This window comes from Necator americanus, chromosome IV, assembly GCF_031761385.1.
Source record: "Necator americanus strain Aroian chromosome IV, whole genome shotgun sequence".
NCBI lineage: Eukaryota > Metazoa > Nematoda > Chromadorea > Rhabditida > Ancylostomatidae > Necator > Necator americanus.
The window spans coordinates 2,328,547-2,343,355 of NC_087374.1; the positions used below are offsets into that span (position 1 = coordinate 2,328,547).

The 14,809-nt window shown below is 39.1% G+C and overlaps 2 protein-coding genes across 2 annotated transcripts; both read left to right on the plus strand.

Moving 5' to 3' along the window:
• Window positions 1–1,039: 1,039 nt before the first annotated feature.
• Window positions 1,040–5,017, plus strand: RB195_000202 (uncharacterized protein; the record flags this gene model as incomplete). Its single annotated transcript, XM_064196407.1, has 3 exons — window positions 1,040–1,275; window positions 4,205–4,289; window positions 4,925–5,017. 3 exons carry the CDS (start codon window positions 1,040–1,042, stop codon window positions 5,015–5,017), a joined length of 414 nt encoding a protein of 137 aa, XP_064052288.1.
• Window positions 5,018–7,315: 2,298 nt separating this feature from the next.
• On the plus strand, window positions 7,316–14,803 carry RB195_000203 (uncharacterized protein; the record flags this gene model as incomplete). Its single annotated transcript, XM_064196408.1, has 14 exons — window positions 7,316–7,391; window positions 7,678–7,763; window positions 7,821–7,919; window positions 8,863–9,025; window positions 9,103–9,206; window positions 10,355–10,542; window positions 10,890–10,969; window positions 11,034–11,148; window positions 11,209–11,382; window positions 11,434–11,516; window positions 12,518–12,649; window positions 13,333–13,493; window positions 13,558–13,719; window positions 14,609–14,803. The coding sequence occupies 14 exons, from the start codon at window positions 7,316–7,318 to the stop codon at window positions 14,801–14,803; spliced, it is 1,818 nt and encodes a 605-aa protein (XP_064052289.1).
• Between the last annotated feature and the right edge of the window lie 6 nt (window positions 14,804–14,809).

A 14,809-nucleotide genomic window follows, 5' to 3' on the forward strand; every position in this document is an offset into this window, starting at 1 on the left:
GTATTCCCCCTGCAACAAGACGCAATTAACTATATAAACCAATACAAATTGCCATGAAAAACAACAATCGACAAACGAGATGAAACATCAGAGGACATTTTCGAGGCAGTCGAACACACAGAAGAAAAAAAAAACACCTGTTCTGTTCACCCGCCCATGATTCCAACAAAACATTGAGAACATAGAAGAGTGCGTAAATATCACTTCATTCCCCTTCTAAGGATAATTTACCTCTGTAAGTAATCAAAATATGTTCAAACATTAAAAACGGGAGATATAATGTATCAAGTCCACTGGTAACCACTTTCCTATTCCAAGGAAAACTACCTATATAAGGTAACAATAACACCCAAGACTGCTGTATCTCAAAAACTTCCACAAATGGGGTAAAATGTAGGTGGGGGAGGGGGCGGGGGCACTCAGTGGTGCCTTTTATTTCTCTTTAAGTAAATAATTCCCTAAAATCTAACCATTAGTCTTAGAGGATCTGTGACATGGTCAGTTAGAGCGTCGAGAAATAAAAGCGCCACTGAGTGCCCCACGTCCCCTACTACGTTTCCCCTGGAAATGTCCGTTTCATCGTTTTGTTGTTCTTTTTGTCTGGAATATTCAACATATTCTAATGAATCGGAACAGTGCGTTAGATTCGGTATCACATCGTTGTTACATGATTCGTGATAATTATACGTGATAGATCAGCCGCACGAGAAAAACTAACTGCCTTGGAATAATTAGTTGAGCCTGAGATCAGCGGTCCCATAAAATCAGAGTTCTATGGAATTAGAGTTGAGAAGGATATGATAGTGTCAGGATCAACAGTGGTATATATCGTAAAAATCCTTCTCCGACTCAACAATTCGAAATTGATGCAACCTTGGCGGAGTGGGAACGACCGGGTCACATCGGTGTTCAGACGGTCGGTCGATTTCATCACTTCTGCACGGGAACACACAAAATGCAGTTGTATTTGTGAATAAAGAAATGTCCCAAGCGGTGAAAAGGTAAAAGAGAACTACAAGTTAACACCACATATGAAATCATGCATGAAAGACCGAGACCGACGGGCAGACACCGCCCAGACACAGACTGCTACGTGGAAACCCGAAGCAAGAGCGCGAATCCATATGCACTGCAGACATGGACGTCGACACTTACGCAACGCGCTACTGCTCGCCCACGAATTCAGCGCCGAACTCAGGGCGCTGATGACGTAGGTGTCGACGAGGATGAGAATCAGCTCCTGAAGCAGCATCAACAGTCTCAAGCAGTGCAGATGTGATGATCAGCTGACGCAGACGCGACGCAGAGCCAACGATCGACAAGACAGCGACGCAGGGCGAGCGAGGGCAGCGCGGCGCCCCACTCTCTGCGCTCTGCCTCTCCACGAGCGGCGCTCGTCGTGAGTGTCGCTCAACGATTGAGTGTTCCGGGGAGGCAGGGACCTTCTTTTCTTCAGAAATTCTGTTGACATCCCGAACCTCCTCCGAATGCTCAGATTTCTAAGCTAAGCCCCGCAAATTTCCAATCTTCGAATCTTTGTGATTCTATCCGGGGATGTGGCGTGTGCAGCGCACTCGGTAGGAGGTCCTGCTGTGGCTGCTCGACCAGTCGATGGTTCGAAGCTGGCCCAGTGCCAACCAAGTAATTCATCCCTTCGCTGTTGATAAAATGGCACCAAACCCTTCTAGGAGGATAAAAACACGCTCTTAATACATCGGCTAGCCCCTCGCTCATAAACCTCAAACGATTCCGAATTGAAGTGAACTCGTTGACGCATCCCAAGCGGATTGATTAACTCCAGGCACTGTATCCTTTATTCTGGAATGATAATAAGGGGAGTACCTTGGGAAGTCTAAGTCAGGTTGGGGGGATTTCGATGTCAAGAGAGTCATTGTCCCGTCGAAATCTAAGCTTGTATCCAGTATATGTATCCGTAGGAGGATGAGTACGAAAGGAAAGAAACTGTCCTCGCTTCCTCTTTCCAACCCAGTATTATTTGTTGTTTCCTGGCGCAAATTCGGTGCAGCGGCGCATCGTCGTGACTTACAGTGAATCGTCTAGGTTGAGGCGAAACGATCCGCCTTTTCAATTTTGACATCTATCCTTTTTCTTAGTGATGTTTTAAAGTCGTTAGTCAGATAAATAAGTAAATAGACAAATGTATATGAATACACAAGATGTCGCTGTATTTTCGCCGGCAATTTTTGATTGTATAACGATATGTGCAACCCTGGCTTATTGGCTCACCACCAGAATGTGACTACCCAGCTGGATAAAATGTCCTGGATATTCACTCTGAACACTTCGCTACTACTCGCATTACCCTATACTATACTATAGCCTAAATTACTCGGTCGTGTATAAGAATCAGGGCGGGTGTAGTGTAGCGGTTAGAGGTTCGCTTCCTGCACGATCGATCGATGGGTCGAAACCGCCCTAGTGCTCACAAAGCCTTTCATCCCTACGGGGTCGATAAATTGGTACCAGACTTGTCTGAGAGGATACATCGGCAAGCCACCGTAAGTCATTGTATAGGCCAGCTACACGTTCGTAAACCTCAAACGGTTCTGAATTGAAGTGAACGTGTGGGCGCATCCTAAGCGGATTTATTAACGCCAGAAACTTTATTCTTTATATGTGCACCCATATAATGCATTTTCGGCCTGTCAGCATGTTTTTTGTTTCTTGATGCAGACTTGCGCACAATACTAGATTTACAATGCGCTTTTACCCTCAGGTATCAAACTGATACAAAATTACGAGCACATGTGCTCGTAATTTTGTATCAGTTTGATACCTGAGGTTTCCATTGAGTTTCCATTGATTCTTTCAACTGCATTCTGATCAAACCGACCTGACTTAGTGCTGCAATTCTAAGCGGTTAAAGGCAGCATACCACGAATCTGACGTATTGAGGGAAACTGCGGGAAAAGCTGGAGATTGGGTTGTAGACTGTGGGTTCCGTGGTGGTTCCGCCCAACTCTCCCTATTCGCTGTGAAAAAAGCGGTGTGAAAGTTTTTTTCTTCGTTTTTCACGATGATTTTAGTTGTAACGCGCCACCCTTGCACACGCGCCGTGTCTAGCTAAGTTAGTTAGTCACCTAGCTGAGAAGAACTCACTGGTCGAAGCCCAACGAATTTTCCTCGACTGCCTAGCCAAGAGGAAACAATGTAAACGTTCCTGAGGAGACCAGAACGTATACATAGAGGAGCGTCCTAACGTTCCTCGCAGGAACTAAAGCGGTTCCCAAGCCTTTTTTTAGGGCGATTAGAGGGAGTCGCAATATTCGGCACCATCTCTAGCTTCTCCAGCGGTTTCCCTCACTACGTCAGATTCGTGGTATACTGCCTTTAAACTCGTAGTGGGACCCTCGCTAGACGAAATCGTGCCGTCGAGCGGAGCGAGAGTTCGGTGCACTACTTTGAATGCAGCAGCTCATGCAATTGCCCAACAGGGTAGATAGTTTTGATCCGACTCTACAGTCTTTCTTCATACGAGGTCGTGGATTATCGGGAGGTCTGCAATTCCGTCCATTTCGTCCTAATTGCCTTAAAAAAACAGCCCGGTAGATGCGGCTTTGAGCGTTCCGGGACGCTATTTTCTGCAACGAGTTCGATTGGAGCGTGCCAGCCTTGTGCACCTTCAGCATCTTCCGGGCCGTTTTTTACTTCAATTAGGAAGAAATGGAAGGAATCACCATGCTCCCCATGACCTACGACCCCGTATAGGCATAATCCACCTGAAACCTTCACCGCGCCAGATTCATGGGGTGATGCCTTTAACAGTTGGTTTAGCTTTAAGATAGTCTTATTTTTAACATCGAAATGGGAACCAACCGGGAAACGCAGATGGCTTCGTCTATCCTTGTAGAAGAGAATGAATATGCTCTACTGATGACTGACCTCCAGGACCTCCACTGATCTGATACCCTTCCGTTACACCCCTTTGCAAACACCAAACTCACAATACATCACAGATATGGACAACGACTTTTTTCCGTTAGCGTTTTTTCTCTCGTTTCATTCTTCTTATGTTTCAATTAACAAACCACCGATTGCTATAGATTTTGATAATTTTTCTTCTGGAAAATCTTGGTGTTTGTTTGTTTTTTTTTTTGAGGAGGCCTGCCACAAAGGTATCCGTCTCAGCGTTTGCGCCAATATCGATTCCATCATAGCATGCGTTTTCTTTCCTGATCTTCAGGAGACTATGTCTCGGAATTCCTAGACTAATTCGTATCCTACTTCGATTTTATATCGTCGTGGTCTTCTCAGACGTCTTGTTGGGGGTATTTCTTTGGGTTCTTATAGCATCTAGTAGCAATTATATCCTCAATGAAGTGAAGGAAGTTTAAAGAAAAGGGAAAAGGCGCCGGTGAGGTTTATTGATGAGTCAATAGATCTATTTTGCACGATTGTTGGGCCGTCATGGATTTCATGGGATATTCTATGAAGTATTAAAATCCTATTTATACTCCCAAAATGTTTCTGTTAATTCCTCTCGCTTGCCAATTTTTAAGTTTCATTGGATAAATCACCGACCACTACACCTTTTTATGAATTTGTTTTTTTTTTCGTTGTGAAAAACTAGCCTGTTCCGATTGATTTGGGATAGATCTACTGTGTAGGACATGGATACTGAAGATTTTGTTTATCCATATCCTAAATTATTATTTCTTGGTCGTGATTCTAGTAAAGGCTCCAAATTTAATCCAAATCCACGCATCCATCCAAGGACGGGATGAAAGAAAAAAAAAACAAAAAAAATATTTCTTAGGGCTCTAGTGCACAAGTATATACGTCGACATATATGTTTATATATGTATATATGTACAGAAACAAAAATGATGCAAAGTAGAAGAAAAGATTGATCTACTTGAAGAAAAATCTATTTACTGCCACAATTACTTATGTACAATTACAGAAAATTCCCGGCTACGTCCAAATCGAAGTGGTCGACTGGGAATCGATCAAGAGAGCGAGGTCGTCCCGGGGAGAACCCGTCTTCGTTCACTGATTTCCCACTGATTTCTTCGTCAATCTCTGCCTTTTCAATTTCATTGTTCGTACACGAAGTCCGTGAATAATTACTTCCGATGTACACAACTATTGTGATGCAGTGACATATGTCAGTTCTGAATTTTTTTTTGTGTAGCAGTACATAATCGTGATATCGCACGGAGTTTCCTATTTTCACATAAATTTCTGGATTAGCACTTTTAATAGAATAACAATTGTCAGCTTTTCTGAAACTATTTTTGTTTATCGGATCTCAGGTGTCATTACAGCGGGCCTGAAAACAACGCACCATGACTGAATTGTGCATTTTTATGACTGTAGGATAGCTCATTCACATAATACACATGTTTAAGTAGAAGCTGCCTTTATTAATTTAATTAATTCACTAACAGCTTTATTAATTTAAATAACAACTTTATTCTTTAGTAGCTGTAAAACTTAGTAATCGTTTCACCATAGATTTTTATTTGCATTAGCTGCAGTGATTTTTTTTCTACTTTAAGTTGTTCGCCCAAGTTGCATTTATAGTTTAAGTTGTTCATATCATCCCTACTTTTTTATCTTAATTTATCTTATAATTGATCATTGTTTAATTATCGTTCACTTTTTATTTATTAATCTTTTTTTATTATTTATTTATTTGTCTCTTTTATTTTCTTTTTATTTTTTGCTATCGAATCTTTTCGGATAAACCTGTAGCTCCGTTTGTCGCTGAAACGAGATGATCTTTCAAAAATACAAATTTTATGAAAAATTACTTGTCGTGTATATTGTAGCCACAACATTTCTGCTGAAAATTCTTAGCTCATCTAAGGAAGAAAGCTGTTTTTTTTTTCGAAGTGTTAGCTTAGTGCTAAGGATGGGATTCGATGGATGTTTCTCTCTTAAGGTGATGTTTCTACGGATTTGAGAGTCCCGAATCGATGTCAAGGTACTCTCCTGGCATCTTTAGATTTCAGTGTATGATTTTTGTGTTCAACAGAGAATAAAAAAAATAAAAATAAAAAGTTCATCTAAGTGGCATACGAACATATATTTCCCTCAATCGATTTCCAGTCACGACCCGTTTAAAAATTAACGTTGTGATCTTGCCGAGTAATAAGGTTCCACTAAGACTATGTGAATTGGTAATCGCATCGTATTCTTTACGTGACCTAAGCCTTTACATACTTTACATATCCACACAATCATCCCCTACAGGCCCTATTTTCGATGACTCTTCACTGTCCGGATACCGGATATGCGTCGCCTTGACTCACTAATTTCCAAAGCGGCTGAGATCTTCAACAGAATTTTGTACTGGAATCCAGTTACTTACTAGTTACTATAGTTAGGTATTTTAAAATGCTGATCGTACATTCGTTTCGCAGAATATTTTCGTACAGTCGCAGCGCACGTAGTTTGGAAATCGTGCCTCTCGGAACCGATCAGTCTTCTTAAAATGATCCTTCGGGACTGCTCAATTGTTAATCCGCAATGGTATCTTTTCTTTTGTATTATAACTGTATTTTTGGGGTAAAACAATCTTTTTGATGTGTTTATTGCCATTATTGCATTAAAGGATAAAGGATAAAGTTTCTGGCGTTAATCAATCTGCTTGGGATGCACGCCCACGTTCACTTCAATTCAGAATCGTTTGAAGTTAACGAATGTGTAACTGGCCCATACAACGAATTGCGGTGGGTAGCCGATGGGTCAGTTCAGTGTTTTTATCCTCCCAGACAAGTCTGGTACTAGCTTATCGACCCCGGAGAGATGAAGGGCTTGCTGAGCACTGGAGCGGATTCGAACCTCCGTTCGATCGTGCAGGAAGCGGAACCTCTAACCGCTACGGTACACTACACCCGTCCCAGAGTTATGCACTTTAACGTAGCTTACTAGAGATAGATGGTAGGTGCTGAACGCGTTTAAAGGCAGCGTGTCCCGATATTCACGTAGTACCGTAATGCCAGCGAAGCGGTGGAGTTCAGGTCGTAGAAGAAACCGGACACAAGCGTGGCTAACATCCCAGAAACGTCGTAAAAAACGGCGTGGGAAGAAAAATATCAGTTCTACATTCTCGATTCTTTGTTCCGAGAAAAATATTATTTCTATATTCTGAATTCTGGATAATTCTGAATGGTATGGGATGGAAACCCGTTCCAGAAAGCAAAAGATTTGCATTGTTCTATTTTTTGCTGCATCACTCTGGGATCTTTTTCTTCGAAAAGCGATTATGACTCTGCTCATTAACCCTGACCACGGATTCAGATGATTACGGTCGTTCCGGTAGATTTGGACTTGCAATGAAGTAGGAATGCTTGTGGTGCCCCTTATTTTGGCTCATTTTTTGTTTTCGAAATGCACATCTGGTACAGAGAGCTCGAGCGCAGGTCAGTTTTACTGTAATACCGTAATGGTGAGTAGTATGAACTCAGAAAAACACATGAGCTACACCAAAATGTTCTTATTTAAGAATTTTGTGTAACTGAGTCATTTTTTCCCCGATACCACAACTTTTTGATGCTTAAATTCAACTAAAAGCAACTGACATTTTCAAGGATTATGGTGGTTTAAAAAAACGCTATAAAAAATCTCATGAAACCAGAAAAACAGAGATCACACACAATTGGGTTCTGGGCAAATCTTTCTAATTCTTCACAAAAATTTCCTCTATAGGTAACCACTTCCGACTTCAACTAAAAGCGTGGGTGGGAAGGTCTCCCTATCCAATCACGCCTACGCCTGCTCTCCCCAAGCCAAAGGTTCTCGAGTAAAGAATATCAAACTTCAAAACAACTGCTTTTTTTTTCCAAATTCAGCACTCTGAACAAACTCTGAAGGTTCGAGTTCTTCATCAGGAACGGCATAGAGCAAACATTGAAAAAAATAAGTCGACTGAGGAGATTCCATTTAACGAGGTTAGTTATGCTTACCAGTTACCTGTCGACAAGATTAATACAATTAATAAATAATAAACAATTTAAATAAGATGTAACAAGTAATATAATAAAATATAATGAATTATGATGATACAATAAATAATAATATAACAAATTATAATAATATAATAAAATATAATAAATTATTCAATTAATGTCGTATTTTTTAAGTATGTGCTATAAGCATGAGACACTCCAAAAGACATACGGGTATGGGATTTATCCACTCAAATTCTAAAAAAATATTCGCAGAACTGAAGATAGGAGCGGAACAAAGCGGATTTTCATTTCATATCGTTTTAATCAGTCAATCCTATGGATGCAAAAAAAAAACAGCTTTACTCGATAAACGATACTCGATAAGATTTACTTGATATGATCAGTCTGCTGCTCCTTATTAATTTTTTTTCCCATATAAATGGAGAAATTTCACCTTTTTGGTGTGATTTCCAGACTCCTATGATTTATCTCTAAAAAAACTATTTTTTTCAGCAAAAACTTTAAAAAAAACTTTCAAAACAAAAAGCTCTCAAAAAACTTCAAACAAAACTAAAAAAAGCTTAGGAACAAAAAAAAAACTTTAGGAAAAATTCTAAAAGCTCAAAAACTCAAACTCATCATAGAAGATTTCCGCGATTCTTTCGATTAGCGTCCTATAGAATAATAATAATAATAATAATAATAATAATAATAATAATAATAATAATAATAATAATAATAATAATAATAATAATAATGATAATAATAATAATAATAGTAAAAATAATAATAATAATAATAATAATAGTTACTAGAAATAGAATAATAATAATGATAGCAATAATAATAATGTTAATAAAAATAATAACAGTAATAATAACAATAATAATAATAGTAGTAGTAATGATAATGATAAGAAAAAGAAATATAAAAACTACTACAGGATACGGATGAAAACAGCTTTGAGCTGGTCGAGCTGCAACCCCCAGTCGTATCTGAACGTGTTGTGATCGCAGATGAAGTAGCAGCGGAACCGGGCCAGCGCGGGATCCTCGCCGAGGTGCTGGACGACTCCGGCCGGATCGGACCGATGTTTGAAGTTCGTGGTAAGTGGGTGGGAAAGAAGCGAATACACGAAGGACTACTACTACGTAGATAGAAGCTGATCTGTTTGATCTTTCAGACGAAATCCGTTTTATTCCATCCCCGCCTCTGCCTCAACGTGACATCACTCACGCACATTTCGACACCGTTTTGCTCGAGAAGGAAATCATGATCAAAGTGCCAGTACGTAGGATTTTTATTTCCTAATTTTCTTATTCATTCGGTGTGGCCAGTAATGCTCTCCAGAAAGTATTTCCTTCGGATTCAAGGATCTTTCTTTAGGTAAAATTCTTAAATATTCGTTGTAAAGATTAATTTTGAATGATAATTTGTTGTTTATATGCATCTAATTGGGTAATCGGGTTATCCCTTAGTGTTCCAGAAAATTTCCTGAGACCGCCACCTCCTATGAACTCACACTGAAGCGTTATTCTAATATCGACTTCGGAAAGTGATCAAAAATCCAAATTTGCTAGTGTTAAGCATTACAAAGCGGCTTCTACTATCTTTATGTGAAATAAGTCAAACAAAAAAAAGTAACAAAAAATGAGTGAGACTGTCATTCAATTCGGTTTACTTTTAATACCATAGTCATCTTGAAAGTTTCTCAGTGAAATTTACATCTTATTCATTAGGTAAACAGGGAAAGAGCGCAAAGCTTGGATACTTTTGAAAATTTTGAAGCTTCTATCTGAAGTGCAAAAAAAGTACCATGAATACAACAGAATTCGTCGTAAGACACAGCATGCTAGAGTCGTCTGTTTGCAGCGATTCAAGGAGAAATGAACTGAACCACTCCGTTCCCACAATCTGTGACCCCATATTGGAGAAGTCCATGGGAACTCCATACCACGTCCAATTCGTGGTATCCTGTCTTTAAAGATCAGATACAATAGCCGTATCTCCGGAAATCTCGGAATCAAATTGACTAAGGGATTTACTGCCTCAGCAAAACGCTCTAAGTGATCATTCCACGAACCTAATTCAGTCAGGTCCAAACGAAATGAAGCTTGGCGTAGTAGCGTAAGCGACTGCGTTCGTAGCGGCGCAGTGGAGCTTGCGGTTCGGATCGAGGTGGACGATCGCGAAATGCAACGATCAGTGACGTTAACAAGGGTCCCGCCTCGATCCCAAACCTCTACACTCAAGTTAGGTCCATAGCGAACTGCAGCGATGATTGGTGCCAGCAGAGGTCCGCCGTCGTACGTAACCGCACCGCCCGCTTCGAGCGCAGCCGCTTACGCAACTACACCGGAACTCATGTCTTTCTGACTCGGCTATGCGATCACATTCTCCTGAGTTCATCGTCGCACGTAATGATCTTGTTTTAGCTCCACACCATCAAGCAGATAGTGCATCCGAAGCAATCAGAAGCTCATAAATCTACGGAATCCACCGTATCCCCGGACACTGCTGCAGTGACATCTGAAAATACATCGGAGGAGATGTTGATGGAGGAGTTACGAGAAAAACTCATGAATAGCAAGTATTTGGAAGAATCTTCTGGTGACACATATCGGCGAGTTGTTGTTGATTTCGGGTTTCTACATCTGTTGGCATCTTGTTGACCTAGCTGGGATAATTACAATTTTTTGAAATTTTTTTAAAAATTAAAAAAAAAATTTATAAGATCACACAATTTTATTAGCCTTTCAAGTGCTTGACTGTTCAAGCAATTGAAAGTAATAAAGAATTATCAACAGCTTTATTTTAGTAGTAAACAATTTTGCCTATCATTAAGAATCATTTGAAATCTGATTAAATTTTAAAAAAATTAGACAAGATCTTATCATTTAAAATCTCTTTTATTTTATTAAAATTTGTTTACTTTTTTATTTAAAAGCAGTAAATGGCTGTCGTTTCCAGTGATTATGGAAGCAGTTTCATTCTTCCCATTCTATCGAGCGTCAACTACGACAACAATACCGTACCGACAGCTTTTTCAGGTGAAATATTTACGATTCATTGTGCGTGGAGCTCTTTGAAACTACCGTAACCATGTTCCCCTAGATATTCCTGTTTTCGTTGCTGTACAGCTCAATATACTGTATCTTGCCAACTTCGATAGTGAGCTGATGGAATTTTCCATAGATGTCGAGATGGAACTTAGTTGGTTCGATCTCAGGTTTGTTCGGGCTAAATCTTCTGAGAGCTACAGCTACAGAACAGCTATAAACTCTTACAGATTAGCAAACAACTACACGAAGCCGATAAGGATACGTGAGAAGCAAATCCTTGATCTTATATGGAAACCTGATCCATACTTTGTGAATTCAAAATTCTCACATTTCCATGAAGTTTCCTTCCCAAATTTTCGAATGAGAGTGTTCCCGGATGGACTCGTCAAATACACGATGAGGTAGGAAAGTTTTTCTGTACTTCAACGTTTCTGGAATCATTTTTTCTCCAGGGTAACATCGGTATGCAACTGTTTCATGCTTTTCTGCCTTTATCCACACGATCGCCAAATGTGCGACTTGAGGATCAGCTCGAGTAAGCTCTTTTTCTTTTCTTGTTCTTTCCTTTCTTTTTTCTTTTCTTCTTCTTTTGAATTAATGAATTAAATGAATTAATGGATTTAATGAAATTTCAATATATTTTAATATATTTTTGATATATATATATATATTCTTTATTATTTTTTTTTGATGGATTTAACGAAAGAATTCTCCAAAAGTTTTTTTTAACATATATTTTTTTATATTTTTAATGGATGTAATGAAAGAATTTTCTGGAAAAAAAATGGTGAGAAATTCTTATCGATCACTTAGATGCTAGAAAATCATCATGTCGAGAAATCACGGAAACTCTTTCTACGAAACATTCTCGAAGTTGTCATTTTCAGGTTGGATTTCAAAAAAAGAAAACTTGCGTTTGGAAGAACCAAGAGAATCGGTTCGGTCTTCTCCTAAACCTGCGTTGGGAAATAGGGAAAACTACTGGCTCTGTAAAGGGCAAAGTCTGTGGGCAAATTTCTTCCTTCCCGGGTGGTCTACAAAACTCGTAAGAAAAGACGATCCCCGCTGAGTAATTGTAAAAGTTTGTTCGAAATTCGTGCAAAACTCCCACGTTCATGGTACGTACCATCAAATTAAGTGCCAGCGTCCCGTGAACACGCCCAAGCTTTGGAACACCGCGCGCAACGCCTCAGGACGATCTTTCTATCGCACAGTACAGGTAAAGGGCGGACCACAGAGGTCGCATCCTCTGTTTTTCTGCGCCGCACCCTCCGCGCGTGCCCCTCTCCTTTATAGTGATCTCGGCCTGTTCTCCGTATCTCTTGCGGGTGCACCTTCGTGCACGACAACACGCGAATAAAGTGATTTTGACGAGTGTCAGAGAAATGCTTCCATGATCAAAATATCAGCCTTTAATAATTAACAATTAATCCAAGAGTTTTGATAGTAATTTGATCCTAATTTTCTAGAAAAATCTTTTACTGATCATTTTCCAGGAATTCCAATGATTCCAGGAAATAATTCTTGTGATTCCAGTTGCTTACCCGTCCTCCTTCGTGCATTTCGTTTGGCATTCGGAATCAGTTATGTTCCAATCGGAAATTGCTCTTCCAGAGCTACACGTTCAACAAATTCGAATGGAACGCTGTCATGTTGAAGGGAAACTTAGTGAGATTTTTAAAATCTTTTTAAAATCTAAATTTAAATTAATCTTTTTAAAATCTTTCTTGTGAATTGAAATAATTGGCCATGAGAATCCCATTGTGCTCGTCCGATAAAGAAATTGTCAAGAAGTAAACGGTAGTAACCAGTGGCAAGCAATCTTTGCAACTACAACTATTAATCTTTTGGGGAATCTCTTCTTCATTTTCGAATTTTAGCGATTAATTCAACCTACATATTTTGATTTCATTCAGGATGTGCCAGAAACAATGAAAATGACCCCTCTTTAGTGTATCTGCGCATTTTTCGGATAAAACAGTAGTTTCTCTATATCTAAGTAGCGATATCTATCTACTTGTAGAGAAACACCCACCCTCTAAGGAAGTTCACCTTCAGCATTTGTTGAAAATATTGCTTAAGCGAATTAAAAATAGTTTATTTCTTCTGCCCGAAGTGTTTTTCCGCCCTGTAAGTTAAAAAAAAAATGCTGAAAAAATTAAAAATGTCAAAAATATGAAGTGATTGATTTTTTTGCAGAGCGTAGCTTTTTCAAATTCCCAGCTTTTTTCCAAGTAGTGAATTAACTTATTTTTTTAATTTTGATATTATTTTTTTGATATTAAGGAACCGAATTTGAGCCAACCTCATGCATTTCCAAAGGTTTCCAATGCAATCATCAATGTTTACAGTTCATTCGTCGTGCATTCGTCTAGTTTTCGAACTGGAACGTGATGGTGGACGATTTGTAGTGGAGAAGTACATTCCAAGCACGTTAGCGATGATGTTCGCATGGGTAGCGCCTTATGTGCCCTATAATTACGAGGATGTGCGAATCATTACACCTATCACGGTGAGAAAAACTCCTCACACCTCGATCCGAAGCTGATTCCTGGGAAGAAATGATTTGATTTTAGGTTCTGTTGACGTTGGTACAAATGGAAAAAGGCGATAAGGAAATTAGAACGTCCTATTTGACCTCGATGGACATTTGGTTCGCTGCGATGAAAGCGTTCACCGCGCTTTCCCTCGTGGAAAGTCTTATCGTTTTGGCACTTATTAAACGGAGCAGAGCGATGGTGAGTTGTCCGGATCAGTTTGGGTTCCTGATGTAGTGGATTTGTGAGAACAAAACTCTGTGAAAACGTGTTTGAAGTCCCGTTTACACTAATACTGCTAGTATAAACGTAATCGATTTGACTAGGTTGATATTCTCTCGGTTCAACTATCCTGAAAATCTATGGGACGTATCGCTACTTGCCTACTACTACTTACTACTACTTACTGCTACTTACTACTACTTACTATTAGACCAAAAAAACGTGCACAATAGTGTTCAAAACTCAGAACTCAGTTAAGAATTAGTAAAAAAAAAGGAAAATAAAAACAGAATCATTAGTGCAGTAAGTATTAGTAGTAATGATATTTAATGAATAATTAGTAGTAGTAATTATTTAGTATTTTGCTCAGATTTTTTCCCATGGTGAAGCTACAGTTTAAGGTATGGATTAACCATTCAAACAAAGTTCATCGTAGTTCTTTAATCGCTCATCGTAGCTTAATGTCAAATTAGAGATTTTTTCTCGGATTTTATGAGAATTTTGAAAAAATATTCTTTAGAAAGTGAAAAATTAGCCAACAGGGATTTTTTTTGAAGAACCTATGTAACCCTTTTTCTAAAAGAACCCTTTTGGTAAACTAGAACATCCCAACACATTCCATAGGAAGACCTTATATCCGGCTCCATTCTTCGTTTTGTGACCGCCACAACCTCATTCTTTGTTCTTTAAGGGACATTAAATGTAATTCAACATCCAGCCTTATGCTTCTCATTCAGAAATAATATTTTCTATAGGGTTCAAACTGTTTATGGCTGGATTTCTACTATTTTTACCTTTCCTGGACTTTTTTGCTGATTATTATGGGATTAGAAAAAGAAGTAATAAGAGTAACGAGGAATATTTTCAGGAAAGAAATATGCAACGAGCTCCGAATGAACTGCAACGAGCAAATTTCCAAAGTGAAAAATATCGTCTCACACGTCTCTATCATCGTCTCGACAGTATCAGTCGACTTCTTTCACCTGTGATTTTTATTATGTTTTTTATGTACTATGTTTTATTCTTAGCACAAGGTGATGATCGTGGATGTGTAGCAAAATAAATATTG